The sequence below is a fragment of the Electrona antarctica genome (assembly GCF_951216825.1).
Source record: "Electrona antarctica genome assembly, chromosome: 16".
Lineage (NCBI taxonomy): Eukaryota > Metazoa > Chordata > Actinopteri > Myctophiformes > Myctophidae > Electrona > Electrona antarctica.
In genome coordinates, this window is record NC_136797.1 from 21,753,291 (window position 1) to 21,780,107 (window position 26,817).

At 45.0% G+C, this 26,817-nt stretch overlaps 1 protein-coding gene across 2 annotated transcripts; it reads right to left on the reverse strand.

The window, feature by feature from the left end:
• Window positions 1–1,044: 1,044 nt before the first annotated feature.
• dipk1b (divergent protein kinase domain 1B) lies at window positions 1,045–21,786 on the reverse strand. Of its 2 annotated transcripts, none has more exons than XM_079523832.1 (7): window positions 21,576–21,786; window positions 21,049–21,178; window positions 13,979–14,113; window positions 12,835–12,942; window positions 9,888–10,064; window positions 2,900–3,163; window positions 1,045–1,605 (listed from the first exon to the last, which is right to left on the reverse strand). In XM_079523832.1, the coding sequence occupies exons 2-7, from the start codon at window positions 21,118–21,120 to the stop codon at window positions 1,057–1,059; spliced, it is 1,305 nt and encodes a 434-aa protein (XP_079379958.1). In that variant the 5' UTR covers window positions 21,121–21,178; window positions 21,576–21,786; the 3' UTR covers window positions 1,045–1,056. The 2 variants fall into 2 exon arrangements, with proteins under 2 accessions (XP_079379958.1, XP_079379959.1); XM_079523833.1 differs by lacking the exon at window positions 21,576–21,786 and adding an exon at window positions 21,368–21,501.
• Window positions 21,787–26,817: the final 5,031 nt, after the last annotated feature.

A 26,817-nucleotide genomic window follows, 5' to 3' on the forward strand; every position in this document is an offset into this window, starting at 1 on the left:
TGAATCACAGTTTCATACAGTAATCGTCGCATTGAAAGACAACTTGTAGGCAGCCTATAGAGCGTTGCAGTCCCGCCCCCTACCATGGACCAAGGACTGTCTAAAGAGGACGAGACGCGAAGACCGTACGGGCGACGCCATGTTGCTTATGGTGCTCCATGGAAGGAAAGAAACATGCGCAATGGGCTATATGCAGCCAACACTTCCACGTTCAGCTTCCTGGGTCTCAACTGCGCATGTTTCTTTCCTTCCATGGAGCACCATAAGCAACATGGCGTCGCCCGTACGGTCTTCGCGACTCGTCCTCTAGACAGTCCTTGCCATGGACCAGCAAATGAATCCCAATGCATTTTTCCCATAGACATTTCAAAAAGTATTTTTTTAAAGACGGTTACGCCGCGGACAAAGCCAACTCGAGTCGTGACAACTCATGACAAAACAAACAATTTAAAAAGTGTTGTAACCTACCGTTTTTTTCTTCTTTCTAATTATTTTTTCAGCCCCAAAATTGTGTTGTCATGATTTGTCACGAGTCGAGTTGGCTTTGTCCGCGGCGTAAACGTCTTTAAATAAATACTTTCTGAAATGTCTGAGGAAAATGAACGGAGAATCATTTCCTGGTCCATGGTAGGGGGCGGGACTGCGACGCTCTATTCCAGAAACCTTTTGGCAAAGCATCACCAGGAATGAAAGTGCTCAGTTCGAGACACTTTCTCCTGTAAAAAATAGTACCACGTGGTGACCGGTAAAGTGTTTAGTGGTGAATCTTAAAACTGCTTTCTCAGCTATGTAGTTCACGGGATCATAAAGTGGCTTCCATGGAGAGGGTTCCAGGGGGTCCCCAGACAAAATGAACAGTTAAAGCTCTATTTTATTTGTATCTTATAGTAGCTATGTTTTGAAAAATCCTTAAAAATGTAGACAAATCTTCTCTTATAGAGGGGTCCCTGCCACAAAGTCATTTCAAATGGGAGGGGGGCCGGTCTGCGGTCAAATACATTTTCAATTGGGCTGTCCTTGGCAAAAACGATGTTTGAGAACCACTCGCGGCAGCTCTCATGAGTACTGCGTGTTGGAGATCTTCTTCCACAGCAGAGTCTTGAGGTTGTTGAGCACCAGCGAGTGATGCACCTCCATCTGGCTGGCCAGGCCACTGAGTGTCACGCAGGTGCGCAGCTGCTTCTCCAGGTCCCCGCGGAGGTCCGACGGAGCCCCGAACAGCAGGAAGTCCTGCAGCAGGACGCACACCTTGGCGAGGTTGGGCTGCACCACCTCGGTGTTGCACTGCTTGACCAGTCGGTCGCAGGTGGCCGTGCAGTCCCTGCCGTACGTGCAGTCGGCGTTCGTCTCGCAGCGGCGCCCGCGCAGGAACCCGCGCACGGCCGCCTCGGACGCCACGCTGCGCAGGTCGGCCATCTTGCAGTCGTACTTGGCGTTGTAGCCCACGTGGCGCGGGCTGGCGTCGCACATGAGGAAGCTGCCGTAGGAACCGTGGAAGACCTCCTCCACGAACTCCAGGAGGCCGATGGTGATGCGCGCCCGGCGGGGCCACGCCGGCGCCAGCCAGCGGTTCACACTGGAGCTGAGGGCCTCCGGCACCAGAGCCTGCAAGTGTATAGGCATGTCACAGTGTCGCAGTCCCGCCCCCTTTCATGACGACGCCAGGCCCAGGAAACGATTCCCAATGCATTTTTCCCATAGACATTTCAAAAAGTATTTATTTAAAGACGGTTACGCCGCGGACAAAGCCAACTCGAGTCGTGACATATCATGACAATAAACACAATATTTTGGACCAAACAAATAATTACAAATAAGAAAAACGTGTTGTAACTTGCCGTTTTTTTCTTCTTTCTAATTCTTTGTTCGGCCCAAAAAATTGTGTTTGTTGTCATGATTTGTCACAACTCGAGTTGTCTTTGTACGAGGCTTAAAAGGTCTTTAAATAAATACTTTTTGAAAAGTATTGAGGAAATGAGGAAAATGAACGGGGAATCATTTCCTGGGCCCTGGTAGGGTGCGGGACTGCGACGCTCTATTTACTACAAAATACTTGCCTAATCGCAATTCGATTGGCTATGCCCGATCACGTGACATGCGTGTCCATGCAGTGCAATGCACCTGGGTTACAGGTGCATGATGGAAAGCCGAGTTTTAGTGTAAATTTGTATTTATTTATTATTTTATTGACGTTATACTTGAGCGCGAAAATTCTAGTTTGTCATATCTGCTCTGTGCCAAAAACACAATTAAATCATTCATCACAATCACGTGTACGGCAACATGCCGACAGACATTAATTAATGCCGTACACCAGGGGTGCCCACACTTTTTTGACTTGAGAGCTATTTTTAAAATGACCAGCTCAACAAGATCTACCCACCGAAAAAATTATAATTCCATTGCTGAAAATACTGTAGTTTAAAAATGTACCTGGGGCAGTTTTGGAATAGCGGCGCTGGCATTACGTACAGTATAAGACAAATGCACTTGGAATGGTAAATAGAGGGAGAAAAATTGAATAGGTAAGGGTTTTGGATTTAATTTGTAATTCTACCGACATTTGTGAGCAGCAACACTCTTGAAAACAAAGTATTGCATTATGGGTTTGAGCTGACAGGCCCTTTTTTATGTCAATCAATCAAGTCAACTTAATTCAAGTGACATGCCAAAAATAGTTTTTTTTATATTTAAATTAAATATTATTTAGGGGCATGTCATGTGATCTACCTGCACAACCTTCTTGTGATCTACTGGTAGATTGCGATCTACCTTTTTTGGGCACCCCTGCCGTACACAATAGCTAATAGGACACCCATCCTAAAACCACCTGTTTTTCCTGTATTCGCCAAGTCACAATTCCATGATTGTCGTCGACGACGTGACAGCATTTTCATACCTGCAAGTAGCTGGGAACCTCCAGCCTGTAGAGGGAGCTGTGGCCCACGCGCTCGGTCACATAGAGATCTCCGCAGAAGCCCAGCAGCTTGGGGGTGTGCTCCTTCTCCTGCAGCGCCACCATCAGGAGGAACTCGTTGATCTGCAGCAGGGCCCACACGGACTTGGCCTCCGCCAGGGACACCTTGCCGTCCTGGTTGACGTCCGCCAGGCTGATGACCCGGCCCACCAGGGCACCCAGAGAGGGCTGCTCGCCCAGGTTAGACTGCAGAGAAGGAGTTAAGCATGTTAACCCATTTAGGCCTGACCTCAAAATAAATAATAAAAAAATCTTCTAAATCCTCCAGTTTTCTGAAATAAATATTTTCACGATTTTTCAAAAATAGCAGACCTACAAGCTCGTAGCCCGCCACTCGGTGGCGCATTATGAGCTTGTAGATCTGCTATTTTTCAATAGCTAAAGCATAACATAATGCTAACACTAAATGTCTTCTAAATCCTGACAAGTTTTCTGAAAAACCTTCATGTTTCTATGTCAGTGGTTCTCAAAACTATTTCATGGCAAGCACCCCAAAAATGATATGTATTCGGCCGCTGACCCCCATCTGAAAATATGTTGCTCGAGGCAGGGGCCCTGTCCAGAGACGTGCATTAATAGTACTGTACTGTACTGTACTGTACTGTACTGTACTGTACTGTACTGTACTGTACTGTACTGTACAAGCTCTCCTCCCTTGTGTGTGTGTGTGTGTGTGTGTGTGTGTGTGTGTGTGTGTGTGTGTGTGTGTGTGTGTGTGTGTGTGTGTGTGTGTGTGTGTGTGTGTGTGTGTGTGTGTGTGTGTTAGGCTGCGCAACAGTGACACTTGGTGGTGTGTTAGTTAGGCTGCGCAACAGTGACACTTGGTGGTGAAAATATGCTATTTCCGAGCTCGGACCCAGCCAGGGACACACATTGCTGGGCATTGGAGTGCTGCACCCTATGGTTGCACCACTCAAAAATCCAATACATATGACTGTGAAACATTCCATTAGGCACAATGAGTAATATTGGTACTGTAAGAATATTTTGATGCCACTAGCCAATACTTTTGTACTAATTACTCAAATCAAAAATCGGAATACAAGACTATTACTTCGTAACCGAGTATTTCTACACCGTGGTATTTGCTACTGTTACGTAAGTAGAGAATATCAGAGTACTTGTTCCATCCAGCGCGCTGTCCGTTAGTTACACAATTGACCCGAGGCCATATTCTGCTCTACTCTGTCCTCCCCCTCTTCCATGTTAAGAGTCATTGTGGTGACAGTGACTGTTGACATGCCAACTATATTTGGAAGCTTGTGACAGCTTCCTTCCTGTCGTTTCTTTCGCTTCTTCTCAGGGTCTCCTCTCCTTATATTGACATTCTTCTTCCTCGAGCCCATTCAAGCCATCCGTGTCATTTTAGATTTGTAGACGTTATGGCTATTCAAAAATAGCTCACAGTGTGGCACAATAAGCTACTGGAAGATGGAACGGAGTATTTTGAGATGGTGGGTCATCGGCGGCCAAATACTTATAGCAAGCAACATACATATACGTAGGTTTTTCAGAAAACTGTTATTTAGAAGAATCGGCTTCATGGGCTAATGCCCTCCTGCTGTTCTCTGCAGGACAGAATACTCTCATGATAATATTAGGATCACATGTCATGACCCACACATACAGTGCTATAATACAGTACTATATTGTTGCTGTCGATTATCTGCATATTCAAACCATATTTTTCCCATAAATTAATGCTCGTCAGAGTCGTCACACAAATCCACAAGCAGATCCACAAGCTCGAAACGCATCTCTGCGTGCAGTGTTTAGGGCTTGTAGATCTGCTACGCCTTTTATATATTTTGTTTTACATAATATGAGGTTTACTTTCCTCATATAATATTGAACCAAAGAAAGGCATTGTGCTGTTAGTAGCGCTGATATGTGTGGGTGGATAACAGAGTCGAGCAGGAAATGGGACATGCTGTACAGCCGCTATAACATTATCCCATTTTGACCTGAGATCTGAGATCAGATTCTAAAAATGTCTTCTACATCCTGTTAGGGAAATTATGAGGTCCCATCATTGGCAATTAGTAGAGGGAGGCGAAGGCATGACACAGCACAAGGAGTCCGGCATATGGTCAGCATCTTTCTTTATTCGTTCCTATCATCTCAGTACAGCAGAATGGTCGCATCGTTGCTCATCGTCGTACAGTCAAGAGTCAAGCATCACCCCGTTCCTCCCCAAGTTGTCTCTTTCCCTCCCCTTTATTTCCCAACCACACACCCCCCAAATTGACAGTCAGTGACAGGTGTTTTATTCAAATACAACAGGACATGGACAGATAATAACAGGTGGTCATACAACATCTCCGTTTATGGTCGGAGTTAAGCGAGCAGGAAACATCCTATTCCAAGTGATCTAAGATGAGAGCACTATTAGTAAGTGGGCATGGGACCTCCAGCTGTCATTAGTGACAGCTCCTGCCAGGAAGCCATCGTTGCTATTCTGATTGGTGACCAATACCCACGAATAGGTAATAGTAACAGCTGTCAGATTGACAGCTGTTGGTTGGTTGTTTGGGAGAGGAGGTTAAGGTGTAATGGGCAGGAAACAAACTTATTCTAATCTGTTCTATTGCGAGGACAACACACTATGACACCTTAACTGACAGACAGGAAACTACTCTAAATGGGATATTTACACAAATACATGTATGACTCCAGCTTGTCGATAGTAACTTGGAGATGACAGCTGTCAGATTGACAGCTGCATTGGTAGTCTCCTTTTTGCTCTGACAGGACTAGTTACCCCAATGTGTATTTGCTGACATGGTGTTTTACAGTAGGATGGAAAAATGGGATGTATATATCTATTTGGCAATAGTAACACCTTGGCTGCCTGGCTTGGAAACTGATTCAGCTGTCAGGTGACAGCTGTCGGTCAGTCCGAATGCGTATTTGTGATAGTCCATCCTATTTGACTGAATGGAAGACAAGGTACTACTTATATATTTAATAGTTATAATTGACATTCTAAAACTGCCATTACAATCCACCGCTTTATATATGAAAATTGATACCTTATTAATTTACATGGCCCAGGAGATTTTTAGAATGACAAATATTGATGATTAAAACTGTATGGCTAGATTCATGTTTGATGACAGTGGTCAGATAAAGAAGGTTTCGCTATTAAGAAATTTTAAAAATTACTGGACACATCTAGACTCAGAAAACACATCTATAGTTAAATTAGGAGATAGTGAACACATCTAGTTAAATTTAGGAAGATAGGCACATCTAGAATCAAGAAAAAACACATCTATAGTTAAATTAGGAGATAGTGAACACATCTAGTTAAATTTAGGAAGATAGGCACATCTAGAATTCAAGAAAAAACACATCTATAGTTAAATTAGGAGATAGTGAACATCTAGAAGATCTTGTAGATCTGCTAATTTTCGAAAAGGTAGTTATTCTTTGCTCCGTTTCCAATACTATTTGTTGGTAAAGTGTAATTCCACACTACACGTACCTATAATAGTTTCGTTAAGAACAAAATTAACTGAAATGATTAAACTTACAATTAGGGTAGGATTTACATTCAATTGGAAAGAATTAAAATGGATTCTATTAGGATAGAATGTAAACACTTCAACAATAAAATAATTGAATATGGCCACTGTTAGTTCACTTCTCAGGCTGTTTTCACACCCGAAAATAAATAAATAAATAAACTGACCGTGACCAAATCCTGTAGTTTAGGCTCTCTGCTACTTTTAACTCAGTCACCCACAAACACACAAATACCGTTCCTCCCCCCCCCATTCTGCCAGCTGGACAGAGAAAGAGAGAGAAAGGAAGGCTGTCAATCAGACATTTGTTTTTTCCAATATCGAATTAATTCAAATTAAACTGTTGCTAATGTGAACAAGGTGAGGTTTTCTCTGTCTAAATATTATCTCCATTCGTTCAACATTTTCTGTATTATATTACTTAAGTTAGCGTTCAATCAAAGAATATTTCATATTTATACCAGTGACTTTCTGATAAGGGACGTTCAACCCGAAACTGCTTTATATCATGTATTACTATACTGATAAAGGACGTTCAACCTTGAAGAGAAAGGAACTATTTAACTTTCGTAAGCTCACTAGATTCGATTTTTTGCAGATCTCACCCCGAAAATAAATCCTTTCTCTCTGTTTTCTATACTAAAGGCCTAGTGCTACCTAGTAAATACCAGAATAATTGACAAGAGATAAAATAATATTAGACGTTTAACCTTGTTAAACCATCATAAATGAGTGATTTCACACTATTGATTTAACACCTTGAAACACTCACTTTTGAATAATTACTTAGATCCATATTAATTTATTTGCAAAACTATAAATGTATTCCTTTTAACTAACCCACACATAGGCTGTACCAATGACCCCTCCCCCTCTTGCCATTTTGGGCACGGGGTGTTAAATGAGGAGTCCTTTTAGTACAGTATATGTGCGTGGAAATGAATTCCAATATCTTATCATCCTATTTTAGGATTTTCTAACATTGTTGTTCTTGCCTACACTTTTACAAATTTTAGATTGGAGTCTAGTTAGATTAAAATTTAGATTAGATTTTTAGTAGTTTATCAAAACTTTTGTAGTTCACTACTTGCACATGTAAGACTAAATAGATTAAATCACATAGGGTAAATTACAAACTAAAGATCTAGTTATTCTCAATTGTATTTACCAATTACAAACTAAAGATCTAGTTATTTTCAATTGTATTTACCCTGTCGTAGTTTGTTTTCTTTAGCCAAAATTGATTTGCTGGCCCGTCGTTGCTGTGCGCCGTAATACAGCAGCATGGTTCAGTGGACACCAACGTTTCATATGACCTGTCTGGCCGCAGTAATAGCACAAGTCGTTGACAGGAATGGTGTTGGCTGCGCTGGCTTCATCCTCTCCCATGTTGCGTGCGTGGTTTAGTTGCCGTCTTCTTCTGTCCTTCCTTTCCTGGAGTACAGCATCAACCCTGGCTCGGGTTTGTACTTGTCCTCTCACTGGTCGGCTGTGGTATGGTCCTGGGTTGCCAGGCTGGTTACGCCAGGCTTCCCACGGCGGTGGGTGTTGTCTTGGTCTTGGGGTAGGCTTGCTGATGTGGTCTAGCTGGAAGCCGCTCAGTTGATTGGTCACTTCTTTTCCTCTGTGTTTGGTCATTTGAAAGTCTGGTTCTGGCTGGTCTCTGTTGTGGTTGTGGTCGGCATAATAGTTGTTGTTTGGTAGGGACACATGGAGTTGTGTGTCCCTTCCTTGGTCGTTGTAGTAGCTATCATCTTCATCGTTGACAGGAATGGTTGTTTCGGCGTAGTTGGCTTGGTCCGGGTGGTTGGTTGTGTTGGCGTGTAGTAGTAACGCCGCAGTTTGAAGTTCTTGTTCCAAGAGTGTCACTCGTGACTCTGCCTGGTCGATTAGCTTTTTCTGGTCCTCCAGTTGGAGTCGAAGTATCGCCTCCCTTTGCTGTGCGTCGCTCATTTCTTGTCGAAGTTTCTTTCGGCTCTGCCTTGCCCCCATCTTTAAAATCGTCGGGTTTTTTTTTCCAAGTACTCATCTATGGTGAAGACGAAATATCGGCCCTGCGTCACTGCGTCATTTGTTAATGACCCGTCTGGCCAACGCTGATCCAAATACCCTGCTCACAGCGTCATTTGTTAATGACCCGTCTGGCCAACGCTGATCCAAATACCCTGCTCACAGCGTCATTTGTTAGGGAAATTATGAGGTCCCATCATTGGCAATTAGTAGAGGGAGGCGAAGGCATGACACAGCACAAGGAGTCCGGCATATGGTCAGCATCTTTCTTTATTCGTTCCTATCATCTCAGTACAGCAGAATGGTCGCATCGTTGCTCATCGTCGTACAGTCAAGAGTCAAGCATCACCCCGTTCCTCCCCAAGTTGTCTCTTTCCCTCCCCTTTATTTCCCAACCACACACCCCCCAAATTGACAGTCAGTGACAGGTGTTTTATTCAAATACAACAGGACATGGACAGATAATAACAGGTGGTCATACAACATCTCCGTTTATGGTCGGAGTTAAGCGAGCAGGAAACATCCTATTCCAAGTGATCTAAGATGAGAGCACTATTAGTAAGTGGGCATGGGACCTCCAGCTGTCATTAGTGACAGCTCCTGCCAGGAAGCCATCGTTGCTATTCTGATTGGTGACCAATACCCACGAATAGGTAATAGTAACAGCTGTCAGATTGACAGCTGTTGGTTGGTTGTTTGGGAGAGGAGGTTAAGGTGTAATGGGCAGGAAACAAACTTATTCTAATCTGTTCTATTGCGAGGACAACACACTATGACACCTTAACTGACAGACAGGAAACTACTCTAAATGGGATATTTACACAAATACATGTATGACTCCAGCTTGTCGATAGTAACTTGGAGATGACAGCTGTCAGATTGACAGCTGCATTGGTAGTCTCCTTTTTGCTCTGACAGGACTAGTTACCCCAATGTGTATTTGCTGACATGGTGTTTTACAGTAGGATGGAAAAATGGGATGTATATATCTATTTGGCAATAGTAACACCTTGGCTGCCTGGCTTGGAAACTGATTCAGCTGTCAGGTGACAGCTGTCGGTCAGTCCGAATGCGTATTTGTGATAGTCCATCCTATTTGACTGAATGGAAGACAAGGTACTACTTATATATTTAATAGTTATAATTGACATTCTAAAACTGCCATTACAATCCTGACAGTTTTCTGAAAAAGCTATGTTTCTATGTCAGTCGTTCTTCGATTTTTCAAAAATAGCAGACCTACAAGCTCGTAGCGTGCCACTCGGTGGCGCGCTATGAGCTTGTAGATCTGCTATTTTTCAATAGCTATAGCATAACATAATGCTAACACCAAAAGGGGTTCCCGCCCAGAATGGGTTATGCTGGAAGCTGACCTTAAGGAAGCCGTGCAGCATCTCTCTGAACTCGTCCATGGAGGTCCCACGCGTGGGCTTGTCGAACAGGCTCATCTCCTGCCGGAGCACAGAATCCGGAGCTCCGTCCGCCTTCATTGGCTCCTCAATCCCACACTTGATCACCACTGGTCTCTCCTTCCACAGCCCGCTGTACACCTGCAAGCACGAATGACAGGGGTTCCATTTCTAAACCTTAACGGGGGAGACATTGTCTTAACTGTCTATACTTAAGCCTGTATCGTATCGTCTCTGTCCGGCGGAAACCTTCATATGTTACCGTTACTTTTCAGGATTCTAATTCAAAAGTAGCCTAAGGTAGCAGATGTACAAGCTCAAGCATGTGGATCTGCTCCTTTTGATATACTCTTGTGTGACACATGTGCAAATCCAACAATAACCACATTGTAAAAACCCTTAACAACACTCCTCTGAAACGGGTTGATGGCTACAAGTATTTGGGTTCATATATATCTTCTTCCCAAAAGGACTTTCAAACTAGGAAGGGTATGGCCTGGTCAGCCTGCAATGACATGCATAAGATCTGGTCATCCCAGCTTAGTAAGATGTTAAAAGTAAAAAATATTTAGGACGACCGTTGAGCCGATTCTACTCTTATGGCTCCGAGACATGGACACTTTCAAAGAAACAAGAGAATCGGTTGGATGGCACTTACACCCGCCTTCTAATGAGAGCGCAAAATCTGTCTTGGAAGAGCCACCCATCGACTAATCTAATATACTGTATTATTAATATACGGCAACCTTCCCCGTGTTTCTTCACTAGTCCGATCCAGAAGAACACAGTTTGCCGGCCACTGCTACAGAGCTGACAATGAGGTTATATCTTCCCTTCTTCTCTGGAGTCCTGCCTCAGGGCGGACCAGAGGTAGAAAGCTGTCGTTCCCTGATGTCATCGCTAGGGACACATGCTTCAGTAGGCAGGAACTGGGGGTGGCAATGAAGGACCGGGAAGTCTGGCGTAGCATTGTGGAATCCATGATCTCGACCGCGGTCGAAAAATGATGATGATGATTGTGTGACACTATAGTATGATGTAGGCCCTACTTTTTAACACAATATGTTAACATATGGAAATAAGAGGTTTCTGCCTGACAGCAACAATATACTAGTCATATAACAAACAGCTTATAATGCATTTTAATAAAATAGGGACACACTTTTAATTGAATTGTTAATTTGCGATATCTGTACAGCAGGGTGCGCTTTCTCTCTGCCCTTTATAACTTGAACGATCCAAGATAAATTTGCACACTCTCTAGAGACAGTCGCGGAGTCATTTGGATAATCTCCTCGTCTACAAATGAGTGTCACGCATGAAATGTGCAGGGAAAGCTTTAGCAGTTGCTGGGCGCCGACCATTGGTCGACCTCAGCTCCATGGTTCTGTTCTCAACCAATCACTTTCTGTTCTCAACCAATCACTTTCTGTTCTCAACCAATCACTTTCTGTTCTCAACCACATCACGTATACACACTTCACTAACAGAGCATTTAAATAGAGAAGTTTGCATTTGCTTAGTTTGCCGTGTTGACTCATGGGACTCATGTGTTGACTCAAGACCTTCCCCTGTGTTCCATGGTAAGAAAGATAGTAGTGTTCCCTCAGGGTGCCTAAATAGTCCAGTAATAATGTCATTTGACCTCTAACTAATTGCAAAAAAACCACTCAACTCAACTGATTTTGCATCTTCAATATATCCTGAATAACAGAAAAAAAAGTTGCCTGGAATTGTCTGAGGGGAAAGTGTTGAAAATGGCCTGTACAGTATGGCCACCATTGACATCCTATTATAAGGCAATATTTTCTATATGTGACATATCAAACTAGGGGGTTTTCATGATGCTGAATCCATTCCAAGCATTAGTTTTGCATAAAAACACTCATTGGGCTAAATTTGGCCATAGAAACTTGCCAAAATGTGATGATGTCAGCACATTTGGGCAAGTTGCTATGGCAAAATCAGCTGAGTTTGTTTTTTTTGCAATTAGTTAGAGGTTGATCCTGTATTTTCCATTGATTTCCTGTTCTAAAAAGCAGATCCATTCATCAATGCATTACTCATTTCATTTTATATTCATTAAACAGATTTTAATTCAATTCATGACTGAAGCTCCCCTTATGGGTCCATTTGGTTACATTTGTACACTCTCAGAATTAAATGACCACTGAGGATTGTACAGATCTCAGTCGTCGCGAGACAGCTAAATGGATTGATCCTCCACCACCTTGGACCTTCTGCTTCTCAGCAGAAGGTCTAAGGTGGTGGAGGATCAATCCATTTAGCTCGCAGAATAGCTTTCCCCCCCCCCCCAGTTTTTCATGTGTCTATGAGGTGACAGTACTTCATTAGACACCCTGGAGTCGTTTTTATGTGCAATGGTGTATTAACTTTGTATTTAGGGTTTCTTCCTGGAGGCTGAACCATTGACAGTCAAACGGGCCAATGAAATAAACAGTAATATTATTAACATTATCAGCCCCTCCCCTAACCCCTCCCCCTTTATCATACAACTACAGCTGTGGGTGTGGCTTCAGTTCAGGTGGATCACCACTCATCACCACCCACCAGGTAAACCAGGCATACTTAATGAACTGGTGGGCGTGTCCACATAAAAACATGATTTTAACAAATACTGTACACTTTTTGGAAAAAGTTCTTCCTCCTTATATTATAATAATACCTGATGATCATGTTTTAGGGTGGAAAAAAATCGTGGCACTCCATCTTTAACATCAGCCAGAGTACACATGTTACCAACAAGCATCTGTATGATGGAATGCCAAGGGTGAGCCAGGAAATAGCAGCCAGGAGAATTAGACTAGCAGGAGTCACATGCCAAAGGGTGTCGTGGCCTATAAAAAGATTGAGAACCACTGGCATCGGTGAAGGTGTTAGTTTGCCTTACCTGATGGGTGGAGGAGGTGGACATGCAGTGCTGCAGAGTGAGGGTCCTCTGGTCACACAGGGCCTTGCAGGCTGAGCCAGAGATGATCCCCCGCCTGTAATGGTCACACTGGAACAGGAAACAGGACGTCACCATTGTCAGGACGAGGAAGTGCTTGAACTTGTAGTAACTTGTAGTCAGCGTTTATTTTTTTTACTTTTACGTTTCTTAGTGTAGTAGTAGGCTAGTTGTAGTAGTAGTTGTAGTAGTACTTAGTATTTAGGCCTGACCTCAAAATTAAAAAAAAATCTTCTAAAGTTTTCTGAAATAAATATTTTCACGATTTAAAAATAATAGCAGACCTACAAGCTCGTAGCACGCCACTCGGTGGCGCGCTATGAGCTTGTAGATCTGCTATTTTTCAATAGCTAAATTATAACATAATGTATCAAACACCAAAATGGGTTAATGAGCTGAACATATATTGTAGCGGGCCGTTACGATATATGAAATCCTTCCTGATACTGATGAGTCAGGAACCTTTGTGACACCGTACACTGTGGGTGGGAAACTCATGAACATTCCCTCACAGGTCTTCAACAGGGGGTCCGGGACCTCTAGGCCCTACGGGGTCCTCAGTGTTACTACACGGTAAATGTTACATTAACCGTAGCATCCATATTCTGAGGAGAACTTTAGCCATAAATAGGCGATCTCACCGAAGTTGTGAGCTTATATCGGCTATTTTCAGAGGTTTGGTGTGTAGAGGGACAAAAGAACAGACTAAGTACAGAGTGAAAGGTCAAGTGGTTAAAATACACATTACATCACCCTGAAGAAGTCAGTATTATCTGTCCGAAACGTTGGCTTCTCCGTGTCCTCATTAAACCATATGCATTGGCAGCTATATGTGAGTGTGCGGCTATACATTCTTTTCATTCAGTAAAATACACATTAACATGAATCCGACATACACTGATGCTGTCAAACAAGCCTATGAAGCTATCTATGAAATCTATGACATTTATACTACAATATGTATACAAGTGTAGTGTAGTGTCATCTTTCTCTCAACTAAGCGGTCGTTGGCCTGAAAAAACGTTGAAGACCCCTGTGGTGTTCCTGAGAAGATGGCGTAAAAACAGAGTGTATATAGGCTACTCACAATGACCATGTGGCAGACATGCCCGCGACAGAGTTCAGAATAAGAGGCATACTGCATGTAGAGGACCCAGCTGGCAACCAGGATGCCCAGCCATGCCAGGAGCAGGTACTTCACCTTTATGGCTGGGAGACGACTCTTCAGGGTGGGGGGAGAGAGAAAAAAAAAGATCAAGATCAAGTCATGAGGATATTGTTACTGACTGGACGGGCAGAAACCTATCTCCATAGTCGTGTGTGTGTGTGTGTGTGTGTGTGTGTGTGTGTGTGTGTGTGTGTGTGTGTGTGTGTGTGTGTGTGTGTGTGTGTGTGTGTGTGTGTGTGTGTGTGTGTGTGTGTGTGTGTGTGTGTGTGTGTGTGTGTGTGTTTCCCCCCCATAAAGTAACGCCCTACTTGATCATGCTACAGCAGCAGTACAGTAGCAGTACAGTAGCAGTACAGCAGCAGTACAGTAGCAGCAGTACAGCAGCAGTACAGTAGCAGTACAGTAGCAGTACAGCAGCAGTACAGTAGCAGTACAGCAGCAGTACAGTAGCAGTACAGCAGCAGTACAGTAGCAGTACAGCAGCAGTACAGCAGCAGCAGTACAGCAGCAGTACAGTAGCAGTACAGCAGCAGTACAGCAGCAGTACAGTAGCAGTACAGCAGCAGTACAGCAGCAGTACAGTAGCAGTACAGCAGCAGTACAGCAGCAGTACAGCAGCAGTACAGTAGCAGTACAGCAGCAGTACAGTAGCAGTACAGTAGCAGTACAGCAGCAGTACAGTAGCAGTACAGTAGCAGTACAGCAGCAGTACAGTAGCAGTACAGTAGCAGTACAGCAGCAGTACAGTAGCAGTACAGCAGCAGCAGTACAGCAGCAGTACAGTAGCAGTACAGCAGCAGTACAGCAGCAGTACAGTAGCAGTACAGTAGCAGTACAGCAGCAGTACAGCAGCAGCAGTACAGCAGCAGTACAGTAGCAGTACAGCAGCAGTACAGTAGCGGTACAGCAGCGGTACAGTAGCAGTACAGTAGCAGTACAGTAGCAGTACAGCAGCAGTACAGTAGCAGTACAGTAGCAGTACAGTAGCAGTACAGTAGCAGTACAGTAGCAGTACAGTAGCAGTACAGTAGCAGTACAGCAGCAGTACAGTAGCAGTACAGCAGCAGCAGTACAGCAGCAGTACAGTAGCAGTACAGCAGCAGTACAGTAGCAGTACAGTAGCAGTACAGCAGCAGTACAGCAGCAGCAGTACAGCAGCAGTACAGTAGCAGTACAGCAGCAGTACAGTAGCGGTACAGCAGCGGTACAGTAGCGGTACAGTAGCGGTACAGTAGCAGTACAGTAGCAGTACAGTAGCAGTACAGCAGCGGTACAGTAGCAGTACAGTAGCAGTACAGCAGCAGTACAGTCGCGGTACAGCAGCAGTACAGTAGCAGTACAGTAGCAGTACAGCAGCAGTACAGTAGCAGTACAGCAGCAGCAGTACAGCAGCAGTACAGTAGCAGTACAGCAGCAGTACAGCAGCAGCAGTACAGCAGCAGTACAGTAGCAGTACAGCAGCAGTACAGCAGCAGTACAGTAGCAGTACAGTAGCGGTACAGTAGAGTGCCTGTAGCAGTACAGCAGCAGTACAGTAGCAGTACAGCAGCAGTACAGCAGCAGTACAGCAGCAGCGGTACAGCAGCGGTACAGCAGCAGTACAGTAGCAGTACAGCAGCAGTACAGTAGCAGTACAGCAGCAGTACAGCAGCGGTACAGTAGCAGTACAGCAGCAGTACAGTAGCAGTACAGCAGCAGTACAGCAGCGGTACAGTAGCAGTACAGTAGCAGTACAGCAGCAGTACAGCAGCAGTACAGTAGCAGTACAGCAGCAGTACAGCAGCAGTACAGTAGCAGTACAGTAGCAGTACAGCAGCAGTACAGTAGCGGTACAGCAGCGGTACAGTAGCAGTACAGTAGCAGTACAGCAGCAGTACAGTAGCAGTACAGCAGCAGTACAGCAGCAGTACAGTAGCAGTACAGTAGCAGTACAGCAGCAGTACAGTAGCAGTACAGCAGCGGTACAGTAGCAGTACAGTAGCAGTACAGCAGCGGTACAGTAGCAGTACAGTAGCAGTACAGCAGCAGTACAGTAGCAGTACAGCAGCAGTACAGCAGCAGTACAGCAGCAGTAGAGCAGCGGTACAGCAGCGGTACAGCAGCAGTACAGTAGCAGTACAGCAGCAGTACAGCAGCAGTACAGTAGCAGTACAGCAGCGGTACAGTAGCAGTACAGCAGCAGTACAGTAGCAGTACAGCAGCAGTACAGCAGCAGTACAGTAGCAGTACAGCAGCAGTACAGCAGCAGTACAGCAGCAGTACAGCAGCAGTACAGTAGCAGTACAGCAGCAGTACAGCAGCAGTACAGCAGCAGTACAGTAGCAGTACAGCAGCAGTACAGCAGCGGTACAGTAGCAGTACAGTAGCAGTACAGCAGCAGTACAGCAGCAGTACAGTAGCAGTACAGTAGCAGTACAGCAGCAGTACAGCAGCAGTACAGTAGCAGTACAGCAGCAGTACAGCAGCAGTACAGCAGCAGTACAGCAGCAGTACAGCAGCAGCAGTACAGCAGCAGTACAGTAGCAGTACAGTAGCAGTACAGTAGCAGTACAGTAGCAGTACAGCAGCAGTACAGCAGCAGTACAGCAGCAGTACAGCAGCAGTACAGTAGCAGTACAGTAGCAGTACAGTAGCAGTACAGCAGCAGTACAGTAGCAGTACAGTAGCAGTACAGCAGCAGTACAGCAGCAGTACAGCAGCAGTACAGTAGCAGTACAGCAGCAGTACAGCAGCAGTACAGTAGCAGTACAGCAGCAGTACAGCAGCAGTACAGCAGCAGTACAGTAGCAGTACAGCAGCAGTACAGTAGCAGTACAGTAGCAGTACAGTAGCAGTACAGCAGCAGTACAGTAGCAGTACAGCAGCAGTACAGTAGCAGTACAGTAGCAGTACAGCAGCAGTACAGTAGCAGTACAGCAGCAGTACAGTAGCAGTACAGCAGCAGTACAGCAGCAGTACAGCAGCAGTACAGTAGCAGTACAGCAGCAGTACAGCAGCAGTACAGTAGCAGTACAGCAGCAGTACAGCAGCAGTACAGTAGCAGTACAGCAGCAGTACAGCAGCAGTACAGTAGCAGTACAGCAGCAGTACAGTAGCAGTACAGCAGCAGTACAGTAGCAGTACAGCAGCAGTACAGCAGCAGTACAGTAGCAGTACAGCAGCAGTACAGCAGCAGTACAGCAGCAGTACAGCAGCAGTACAGTAGCAGTACAGCAGCAGCAGTACAGCAGCAGTACAGCAGCAGTACAGTAGCAGTACAGCAGCAGTACAGCAGCAGTACAGTAGCAGTACAGCAGCAGCAGTACAGCAGCAGTACAGCAGCAGTACAGCAGCGGTACAGCAGCGGTACAGTAGCAGTACAGTAGCAGTACAGCAGCAGTACAGCAGCAGCAGTACAGCAGCAGTACAGTAGCAGTACAGCAGCAGTACAGTAGCAGTACAGCAGCAGTACAGTAGCAGTACAGCAGCAGTACAGTAGCAGTACAGCAGCAGTACAGCAGCGGTACAGTAGCAGTACAGTAGCAGTACAGTAGCAGTACAGCAGCAGTACAGTAGCAGTACAGTAGCAGTACAGTAGCAGTACAGCAGCAGTACAGTAGCAGTACAGCAGCAGTACAGTAGCAGTACAGCAGCAGTACAGTAGCAGTACAGCAGCAGTACAGTAGCAGTACAGCAGCAGTACAGCAGCGGTACAGTAGCAGTACAGTAGCAGTACAGCAGCAGTACAGCAGCAGTACAGTAGCAGTACAGCAGCAGTACAGCAGCAGTACAGCAGCAGTACAGTAGCAGTACAGCAGCAGTACAGCAGCGGTACAGTAGCAGTACAGTAGCAGTACAGCAGCAGTACAGTAGCAGTACAGCAGCAGTACAGCAGCAGTACAGTAGCAGTACAGTAGCAGTACAGTAGCAGTACAGCAGCGGTACAGTAGCAGTACAGCAGCAGTACAGCAGCAGTACAGCAGCAGTACAGCAGTACAGTAGCAGTACAGTAGCAGTACAGCAGCGGTACAGTAGCAGTACAGTAGCAGTACAGCAGCAGTACAGTAGCAGTACAGCAGCAGTACAGCAGCAGTACAGTAGCAGTACAGTAGCAGTACAGCAGCAGTACAGCAGCGGTACAGTAGCAGTACAGTAGCAGTACAGCAGCAGTACAGTAGCAGTACAGCAGCAGTACAGCAGCAGTACAGTAGCAGTACAGCAGCAGTACAGTAGCGGTACAGCAGCAGTACAGCAGCAGTACAGCAGCAGTACAGCAGCAGTACAGCAGCGGTACAGCAGCGGTACAGTAGCAGTACAGTAGCAGTACAGCAGCAGTACAGCAGCGGTACAGCAGCGGTACAGTAGCAGTACAGTAGCAGTACAGCAGCAGTACAGCAGCAGTACAGTAGCGGTACAGCAGCAGTACAGCAGCAGTACAGCAGCAGTACAGCAGCAGTACAGCAGCAGTACAGTAGCAGTACAGCAGCAGTACAGCAGCGGTACAGCAGCGGTACAGTAGCAGTACAGTAGCAGTACAGCAGCAGTACAGCAGCAGCAGTACAGCAGCAGTACAGTAGCAGTACAGCAGCAGTACAGTAGCAGTACAGCAGCAGTACAGTAGCAGTACAGCAGCAGTACAGTAGCAGTACAGCAGCAGTACAGCAGCGGTACAGTAGCAGTACAGTAGCAGTACAGCAGCAGTACAGCAGCAGTACAGCAGCAGTACAGCAGCAGTACAGCAGCAGTACAGCAGCGGTACAGCAGCGGTACAGTAGCAGTACAGTAGCAGTACAGCAGCAGTACAGCAGCGGTACAGCAGCGGTACAGTAGCAGTACAGTAGCAGTACAGCAGCAGTACAGCAGCAGTACAGTAGCGGTACAGCAGCAGTACAGCAGCAGTACAGCAGCAGTACAGCAGCAGTACAGCAGCAGTACAGTAGCAGTACAGCAGCAGTACAGCAGCGGTACAGCAGCGGTACAGTAGCAGTACAGTAGCAGTACAGCAGCAGTACAGCAGCAGCAGTACAGCAGCAGTACAGTAGCAGTACAGCAGCAGTACAGTAGCAGTACAGCAGCAGTACAGTAGCAGTACAGCAGCAGTACAGTAGCAGTACAGCAGCAGTACAGCAGCGGTACAGTAGCAGTACAGTAGCAGTACAGCAGCAGTACAGCAGCAGTACAGTAGCAGTACAGCAGCAGTACAGCAGCAGTACAGTAGCGGTACAGCAGCAGTACAGTAGCAGTACAGCAGCAGTACAGCAGCAGTACAGTAGCGGTACAGCAGCAGTACAGTAGCAGTACAGCAGCAGTACAGCAGCAGTACAGTAGCAGTACAGTAGCAGTACAGTAGCAGTACAGTAGCAGTACAGCAGCAGTACAGTAGCGGTACAGCAGCAGTACAGCAGCAGTACAGCAGCAGTACAGCAGCAGTACAGTAGCAGTACAGCAGCAGTACAGCAGCGGTACAGTAGCAGTACAGTAGCAGTACAGTAGAGTGCCTGTAGCAGTACAGTAGCAGTACATACAGCAGCAGTACAGCAGCAGTACAGTAGAGTGCCTGTAGCAGTACAGCAGCAGTACAGCAGCAGTACAGTAGAGTGCCTGTAGCAGTACAGTAGCAGATCCACAAGCTTGAAATGCGATGCAAAGTGACACGTTTTGAGCTTGTCGATCTGCTATACTTTTTAATTTAAATCCTGAAAAAAGTAACACAGTTTTGGACATTTCCACCCGGCATAGAGGTCATGTGCAGCACATCAACCTGCCACGTTGTGTTGACACAGAACGGTAGATGGCCTATATTTTGCATTTGCGCAGTCTTTTTTTCTTTTTTTTTAAAAAGTATAGATGTCTTCATTGTCTTGCATATTGCTGTATGAACAATCTGGAAACCAATCGGCAAAAAAGGAAAAACAGCGCCCTCTGCTGTTTGTTTCTTGAGAGACTACTATACTGTATGAATTGAACATGGCCATATTGGAAACAAGCAGGCACGTGCAGGGAGGGGGGGGGGCTGGAAACAAGCCCTCAGGGCTTAAAGTATTGAACCAATCAATCAATCAATGGCAAACGCGCACACGCACGAAAACAGACAGACAGACAGACAGATGTACATACATACATACATACAATTACACACACACACACACACACACACACACACACACAATTTACAATTTACAATTTACAATTTAGGCATTTAGCAGACGCTCTTAATCCAGAGCGACTTACAATAGGCAAGAACAAAAAGCATGGGAATACATCACATATGTAACAAAATGCATTTATCGCGAAACATGCGTAAGCTAAGACCGTGACTAGAACATATCTATATAATGACACTATACATATAAACTATAACTAGAACATATCTATATAATGACACTATACATATAAACTACACATATGTGCTATACTATGCTGTACATATATACTATGAAGTGCTATGACTACATACAATGCACTTATTGTGCTGTCTACATGACATGCTATAAGTCTGTTTCAAATGCTATATAAGTCTAAGAAGTGCTGTCTAAGGGGGTAGGGTAAGTGCTATGGGCCATGATGGAGTCTGAAAAGGTGGGTTTTCAGACTACGGCGGAAGATCGGGAGTGATGCTGCAGTTCTGATTGCAACGGGAAGTGCATTCCACAGTTTTGGGGCCAGAAGGGAGAAGAGTTTGGGACGTGTGGAGCGTTGTCCCGGCGTTTTTAGTGAGGGTACTTCCAGCTTCCCTGCGTTGGCTGATCTGAGTGCGCGGGAGGGTTTGTAGGGTTCAATCATGCTGGCAAGATATGGGGGAGCCATACCTTTGGTTGCTTTAAATGCCAACATCAGAGTTTTGTATTCTGTGCGGGCAGCGACACACACACGACACACACACACACACACACACACACACATTACATACATACATACATACACACACACACACACACACACACACACACACACACACACACACACACACACACACATACATACATACATACATACATACATAGGCATACCTTGAAGCCCTTCATGGTCAGAGGGCAGAACACCACCAAATGGACCAGTCTCCGCAAAGCCCTGGGCATCATGAGCCAGTCCAGTTTAGGATGACACTAGGACAGGAATCAGCAGCCCGTATCCCATTCCCTGCACAATCACATATCAACCTTAGACCTATAGGCTACACACAAATGTGTAATGTAACAAATTAGTCTTCTTTATTTGTATGTATCAAGTGTAGGCATATAAGGCATTGTGCGCACTGGCCTTCCAGTCAGTCAGTCAGTCAGTAGGCCTACAGTCACAGGCTATATTTTAGAAAGACGTTTCACTTACATCGACGGTGAGCCAAAAAAGAGGCTACACGCCTACACCATAGGTTCGCGATCCAGTTTCACATCATTCATTTTGTGCGGCGACGGAAAAATCAACAAGAAATCCGCGTCCTTGCGATCTCAACCAGTACAATTACGCGCAATCGATGTTGTAATTAAAGCAATTGCGTTTAATTCAAAGACTATGGCTATTATATACAGATACAGACCATATTGGTGTCCAACAGCTGTTGCAGCAGGCGCGTCGTCGACCGAATCCGATGCAAAGCCATTTCTTCACCGTGTGTGTGTGCGTGTATCATAACAAGAGCTCCGTTCAAAAATGGTCAGATGAATCGTGAATCCGTGCCAGAGCGGATGCCCTGTGTGGCCGCAGCCTCCCATCCATCCAGTGTTAAATAGCGATTCATTGGAGCGTGTGTTGCGTTTAAAGGGAACAGATCGTTGCTCGCCTCGCCTCGCAGATGCGCTCTGCTCTGCTTTTACACCGCCGACGTAAAAAGCCTAGTATCTCTATCTATCCGTTTCCTGTCCTTTTCACTGGAATGCAAATGAAGTGAAACCTCTGCCTTTAGAATAATTGCAGAGGATCATGAAGGAAAAACATTGCGTTTCCAGCAGAGAGACAATTAAGACAGGCTAAGTAAGGCTAATAATATGCGTGCAGGCTCCGTGCAACGACTAGGCTACCATCCTACTTGTGCATGTGACGCTTAAACGATTAATTAGATTAATTAATCTAAAAGCGACTTTCACTTTCCCCTAAATAAAGGATGCTTGAAGCCCATTAGGCCTTCTAGAATTGGACACAACATTAGGCCATGGTTCATCATGATTCTTTCTGATAGATTTCGTTTTCCCTTTTCCGTATTCTGTTCCTCTTATTTTTTTGGCATTATTGCTAGCCCAATATAAACTTAATTTGATACAAATGTAAGCTTTAATACTAATAACATATTATTTTTCTTATTAGGCCTAATTCAGAATTATCATTCTCTGTCAGCAGGGAATTGTGATCATGATCAAGACGACGTTGCGTTATTCTGGCAGAAATAACATTAATGTACGTTTCAATTGAACCTATCCCTCTGCTCATTGATTCATTTAAATGACAATATCTTCTAGATGTTTTTTTGTCTCCGTGAGTTTGTTAGTGTGAGTGTGAATGTTTGATGGTGTGTTTAATGCTAAATGTCTATTTAGAACATTATTGGTGTCATGATCATCATGCCATTCATCATGCCAACAAAGTAGGCTACAGGGCTGCCTTCCTCTTGGCACAATTACTTTAAACAGCTATCTATGTATCATTCTTTAAGTTAATTAACTCATATAGTCAGCTTAATGGTCAATGACTTGACCATTATTTAATAGCTGACAGGACAGGATATAGGAGGAAGGTATAAAGGATAAAACAGGACACAAATGGCACGATAAGAAAAGACAGATCAAGGCAAGACAAAGACTAAAGAATCCTGTTTAATGTTTACCTTTTTATTGTCATTGTGTAAATTGTTTTTTGTTTAAATATAAGAAAGTAGGTCTGGAAGCACAGCTTATAGGTCGGGATATCTTGAACATCAAACTGTCTTAAAGTTATACAAAATGGACAAGAAAGAATAATATGAGATATGAATAAAGAGGAAAATGAAAATAAAATAAAAAGAGAAGAGGAAAAAAAAGGCATCAAAAACAATTTGATGTCAAGGACCCCCAAATTGATATTATTAGCCACGGACCCCCCCCCCCCCATGTGAAATGATTTGGTGCCAGGGAGGGACTGCCATCCATTGGAGAAGATTTAATTTGTCATATTAGATTAAGAACAGTATGTATGATCGACTGTATAACTGTGTGTCTGTGTCTCTAGGCCACTGGGAGAACAGTATGTATGATGGACTGTATAACTGTGTGTCTGTGTCTCTAGGCCACTGGGAGAGGGTGACCTTGTTTGTCACGTGGGGGAGATTCTCAGATTCAGTTATACTGCCCAGGGTTATGATGAGCGCTATACAGTTGGGTGCCACCGATATTGTCCCTTATCATTTGACCCATTTAGGCCTGACCTCAACATTTTAAAAAATCCTTCTAAATCCTCCAGTTTTCTGAAATAAATATTTTCACGATTTTTCAAAAATAGCAGATCTACAAGCTCGTAGCGCGCCACTCGGTGGCGCGCTATGAGCTTGTAGATCTGCTATTTTTCAATAGCTAAATTATAACATAATGTTTAAAACACCAAAAGGGGTTTTGCGCAGATCACGCAAACCTCAGCAAAAAGAAAAGGACAATATCGATGGCCTCCAACTATATATGATGAGGCAAAGAAAAGGAGGAAATGACAGCTATAAAATAAAGCAAATCCCACTCTCAAATTCCACGGGGACCGGGGACCTCCTGAATACCAGATGAGCTATAGCTATAGGACCAATTAGACAGATACAGAGACGTATAGTGTGAGGGCCTCATAGCGGCCTGAACTGAAGTCTATATAGGCCAGCCTTATCCCTAAACCTATTTGCCATTTTTTTCTTTTGAAAATTATTATTTTATTTTTCATTTTAAAATAGTTCCTGTTGTAATCTAAATACTGGACCCTCGTCTGGTTCTGACAGACAGGTAGTGTGTGCAGGCTGGGTGGTGTGTGACAATCCTGTTGAAGTATTCCTTTGGTACGGCGACTGCGGCGGCGGCCGGCGGGTACCCGGGAGAACAAATTAACGAGACACGAGACAGTATCACGCTAAGGTTCACAAAGTTTATTACACAAACAGGAAACATATATAGTGCTGGATCATAATGACGTAACAATAAGATATGAGACAGAAGAACGTGCCTACTGCAGCAAGGCTGACCTTGCTGTCGCCTAGATGTCTCTCGTAGCCTATCTATAAAGTATGCTACAGTACCGGCAGTACACAATACATATCAAGTACACTGTATCTCAAGTTCAAGTACATAGATTAAGATGTACTGTGCATGGGCTAATATCACAACAGTTCCAATACCCGATCTACAAGCTCACAACGTGCCGAGATAGATCGTCAAAATGTCACCAAGACCTTTGGTGTAAGATTTCTGTAAATCCTTCTCTCATTGCAGTCTTCTGCTCTTCTCCACTTCTGTCCATTGAAGAAGCTGCTTTGTCCAGCACCTTCTCCATTCTTTCTCACTTCCCCTGGAGCCTAGTTCCACAATGTTTATAACATTGTATAACCATAGCAATGAATGAATGCCAAACATGCCATTCTCCTCCAGTTCCTGTTGTAGGCCTACTGCCAACCTTTAATCTCCCAACCTCCAGTTTCCCCCTATCAAAGCAGAAGGCATTTCACACGTTGGAGGATTGGATTTATTTTAATGTATTTTTTTGTGTGAACTGTGAATGTGTATTTACCCACCCCCCCCCCCCCCCCCCCCCCCCTTCCGGCCCTGTCCGTGCCTTTAGCCAAGAGGTCCTCATTCATGTGGACGTCATGGACAACTGAGAACGTTTTTGTTCCAAACAAAACGACCTAGCTTGTGATTGTACTAATTAGATCCCTGCTGTATGCTAGCTGGCATCCTCATTGGTGCAAATAATAGGTTGTATTCACCTTTTCCTAGGCTGTGTTTTCCACTTTCATTGGATATCATTGGTCATCTGACCAGTTTCATTGGATTTCATTGGATCAAATCGACAGGAAGTAGAAAACACACAGCCTAGGAAACAGGTGAATAGGAAGGTGGAAGACATCCTGCATCATTCCAGTGCCTAAAGGAGCGCATCCCATACTCTAAATGACTACAGGCCAGTGGTACTGAGTACTGACCTCACACGTCATGAAGACCTTGGAGAGACTGGTTCTGCAACACCTACGGCCTGTGGTGAGCGACTCCCTGGACCCTAGTCTACAGTTCGCCTACCGAAGGCCCTCTACATGCTGCAGAGGGCCTACGCACATCTGGAGAAGAAGGGGAGCACGGTGAGGATCATGTTCTTCGACTTCTCCAGTGCGTTCAACGCCTACTGTTGAACATTAAGAAAACCAAAGAGCTGGCGTTCGACGCCAGGCATGAGCAAGAGGAGGACCCCAGCACCCATCACCATCCAGGGGGAGGAGGTAGAGATTGTGGACTCTTATAAGTTCCTCGGTGTCCACCTGAATATAGACCTGGACTGGAAAGACAATACAAAAAGGGGCAGAGCAGACTGTACCTCCTTGAGGTTAAAGGCTGAAGTCCTTTAATGTGTGTAGCAGGCTACTAGTAACGTTTTATCAGTCTGTTGTATAGCCAGCGTTCTGTTTTATGCAGTGGTATGCTGGGGGGGAGCTGGGGGGGGGGGGGGGGGGGGGGGGGGGGGGGGGAGCTCAACAAGATCATTAAGAAGCTATAGGCCAGCTCTGTTGTTGTTGGCCTCCGAGTGGAGAGCCTGCAGTCAGTCACAGAGAGGAGGATCGGGGACAAACTTAACTCCATGCTAGTGGCAAATCCCTCCCACTGGTGTGTTGCAGGATAGGGTGAGCAGGTGAGCACCTTCAGCTGTAGGCTCACACTCCCCCCCGAGCCCACGCACACACGCACGTGCGCACGCACGCACACAATTTTCAATTCAATTCAAATGAGCTTTATTGGCATGAGAAAACATACGTTTGCATTGGAAGTATATACAGTTGGAGGGGGTACAGCATTTTGTAAATGTCTAATTGCATCGTTATACATATTATATAAAGCTTTTCTCTTGCACTCACTTTGGGACAAAATAGCAGCATTTTTTCCCTCAAGACTATTTAAATAGTATACACAAAATAGTAAGCCTATACCCCCTATAGTATATAGGCCTACTATTTTGGCCATACTATACTATATACACACTCACTGATGGAAGCTGATACAGAACCCAGCAGCCAGCATAGGTCTACATGGTACAGTAGGTGGCGGTATGCACCTCCTCAACGGTTGCGCAAGCAAGCAGGCAGGCGTCCCATTGGGCGTCCCGTCCCACAGTGCCGTGACGTGATGTGACAGACAGCTGACAGGCCCATGCTGTCATTGGTTGTGTGCACGCCTGGATCAGTGTTGCCATGTCCGCTTATTTTAAGTGACTTTGGGTTTGCTTTTCTGCAAAGTTGCTGAGAAGCTTGTAGATGAACGATGGACCCCAATTGAAATATAAGCTGTCTTGGGGGTTTTAAATCATCTTCATCTTACCATACCTTGCATTGACTGTTACTTGCATTGACTGAAAGTGGCGAAAAATAAAACTGCTCATGATGTTGCCTAGTTAGTATTCGCCTCTTTTGGGCTTGTTTTCATAGACCTGGTTGCTTATTTCGCCCACGAAATCCGGCAACACTGGCCTAGGCTAATTTATGCAGAAAATAGCCGATCTACAAGCTCGCGACACGTCGCGGACGCGGCGCGTTGCGTCATTGTAGATCGGCTATTTCCCACCCGTCGTACGACGAG

What these genes read in the sequence shown, in the direction of transcription:
- dipk1b (XM_079523832.1), bottom strand. Translation starts at nt 21,120, where the DNA reads ATGATGCCCAGGGCTTTGCGGAGACTGGTCCATTTGGTGGTGTTCTGC. An exon ending in ATGTCTGCCACATGGTCATT is followed by an intron (nt 12,943 to 13,978) that starts GTGAGTAGCCTA and finishes TTCCTGTTCCAG; the next exon opens with TGTGACCATTACAGGCGGGG. An exon ending in AGGTTCCCAGCTACTTGCAG is followed by an intron (nt 1,606 to 2,899) that starts GTATGAAAATGC and finishes ATACACTTGCAG; the next exon opens with GCTCTGGTGCCGGAGGCCCT.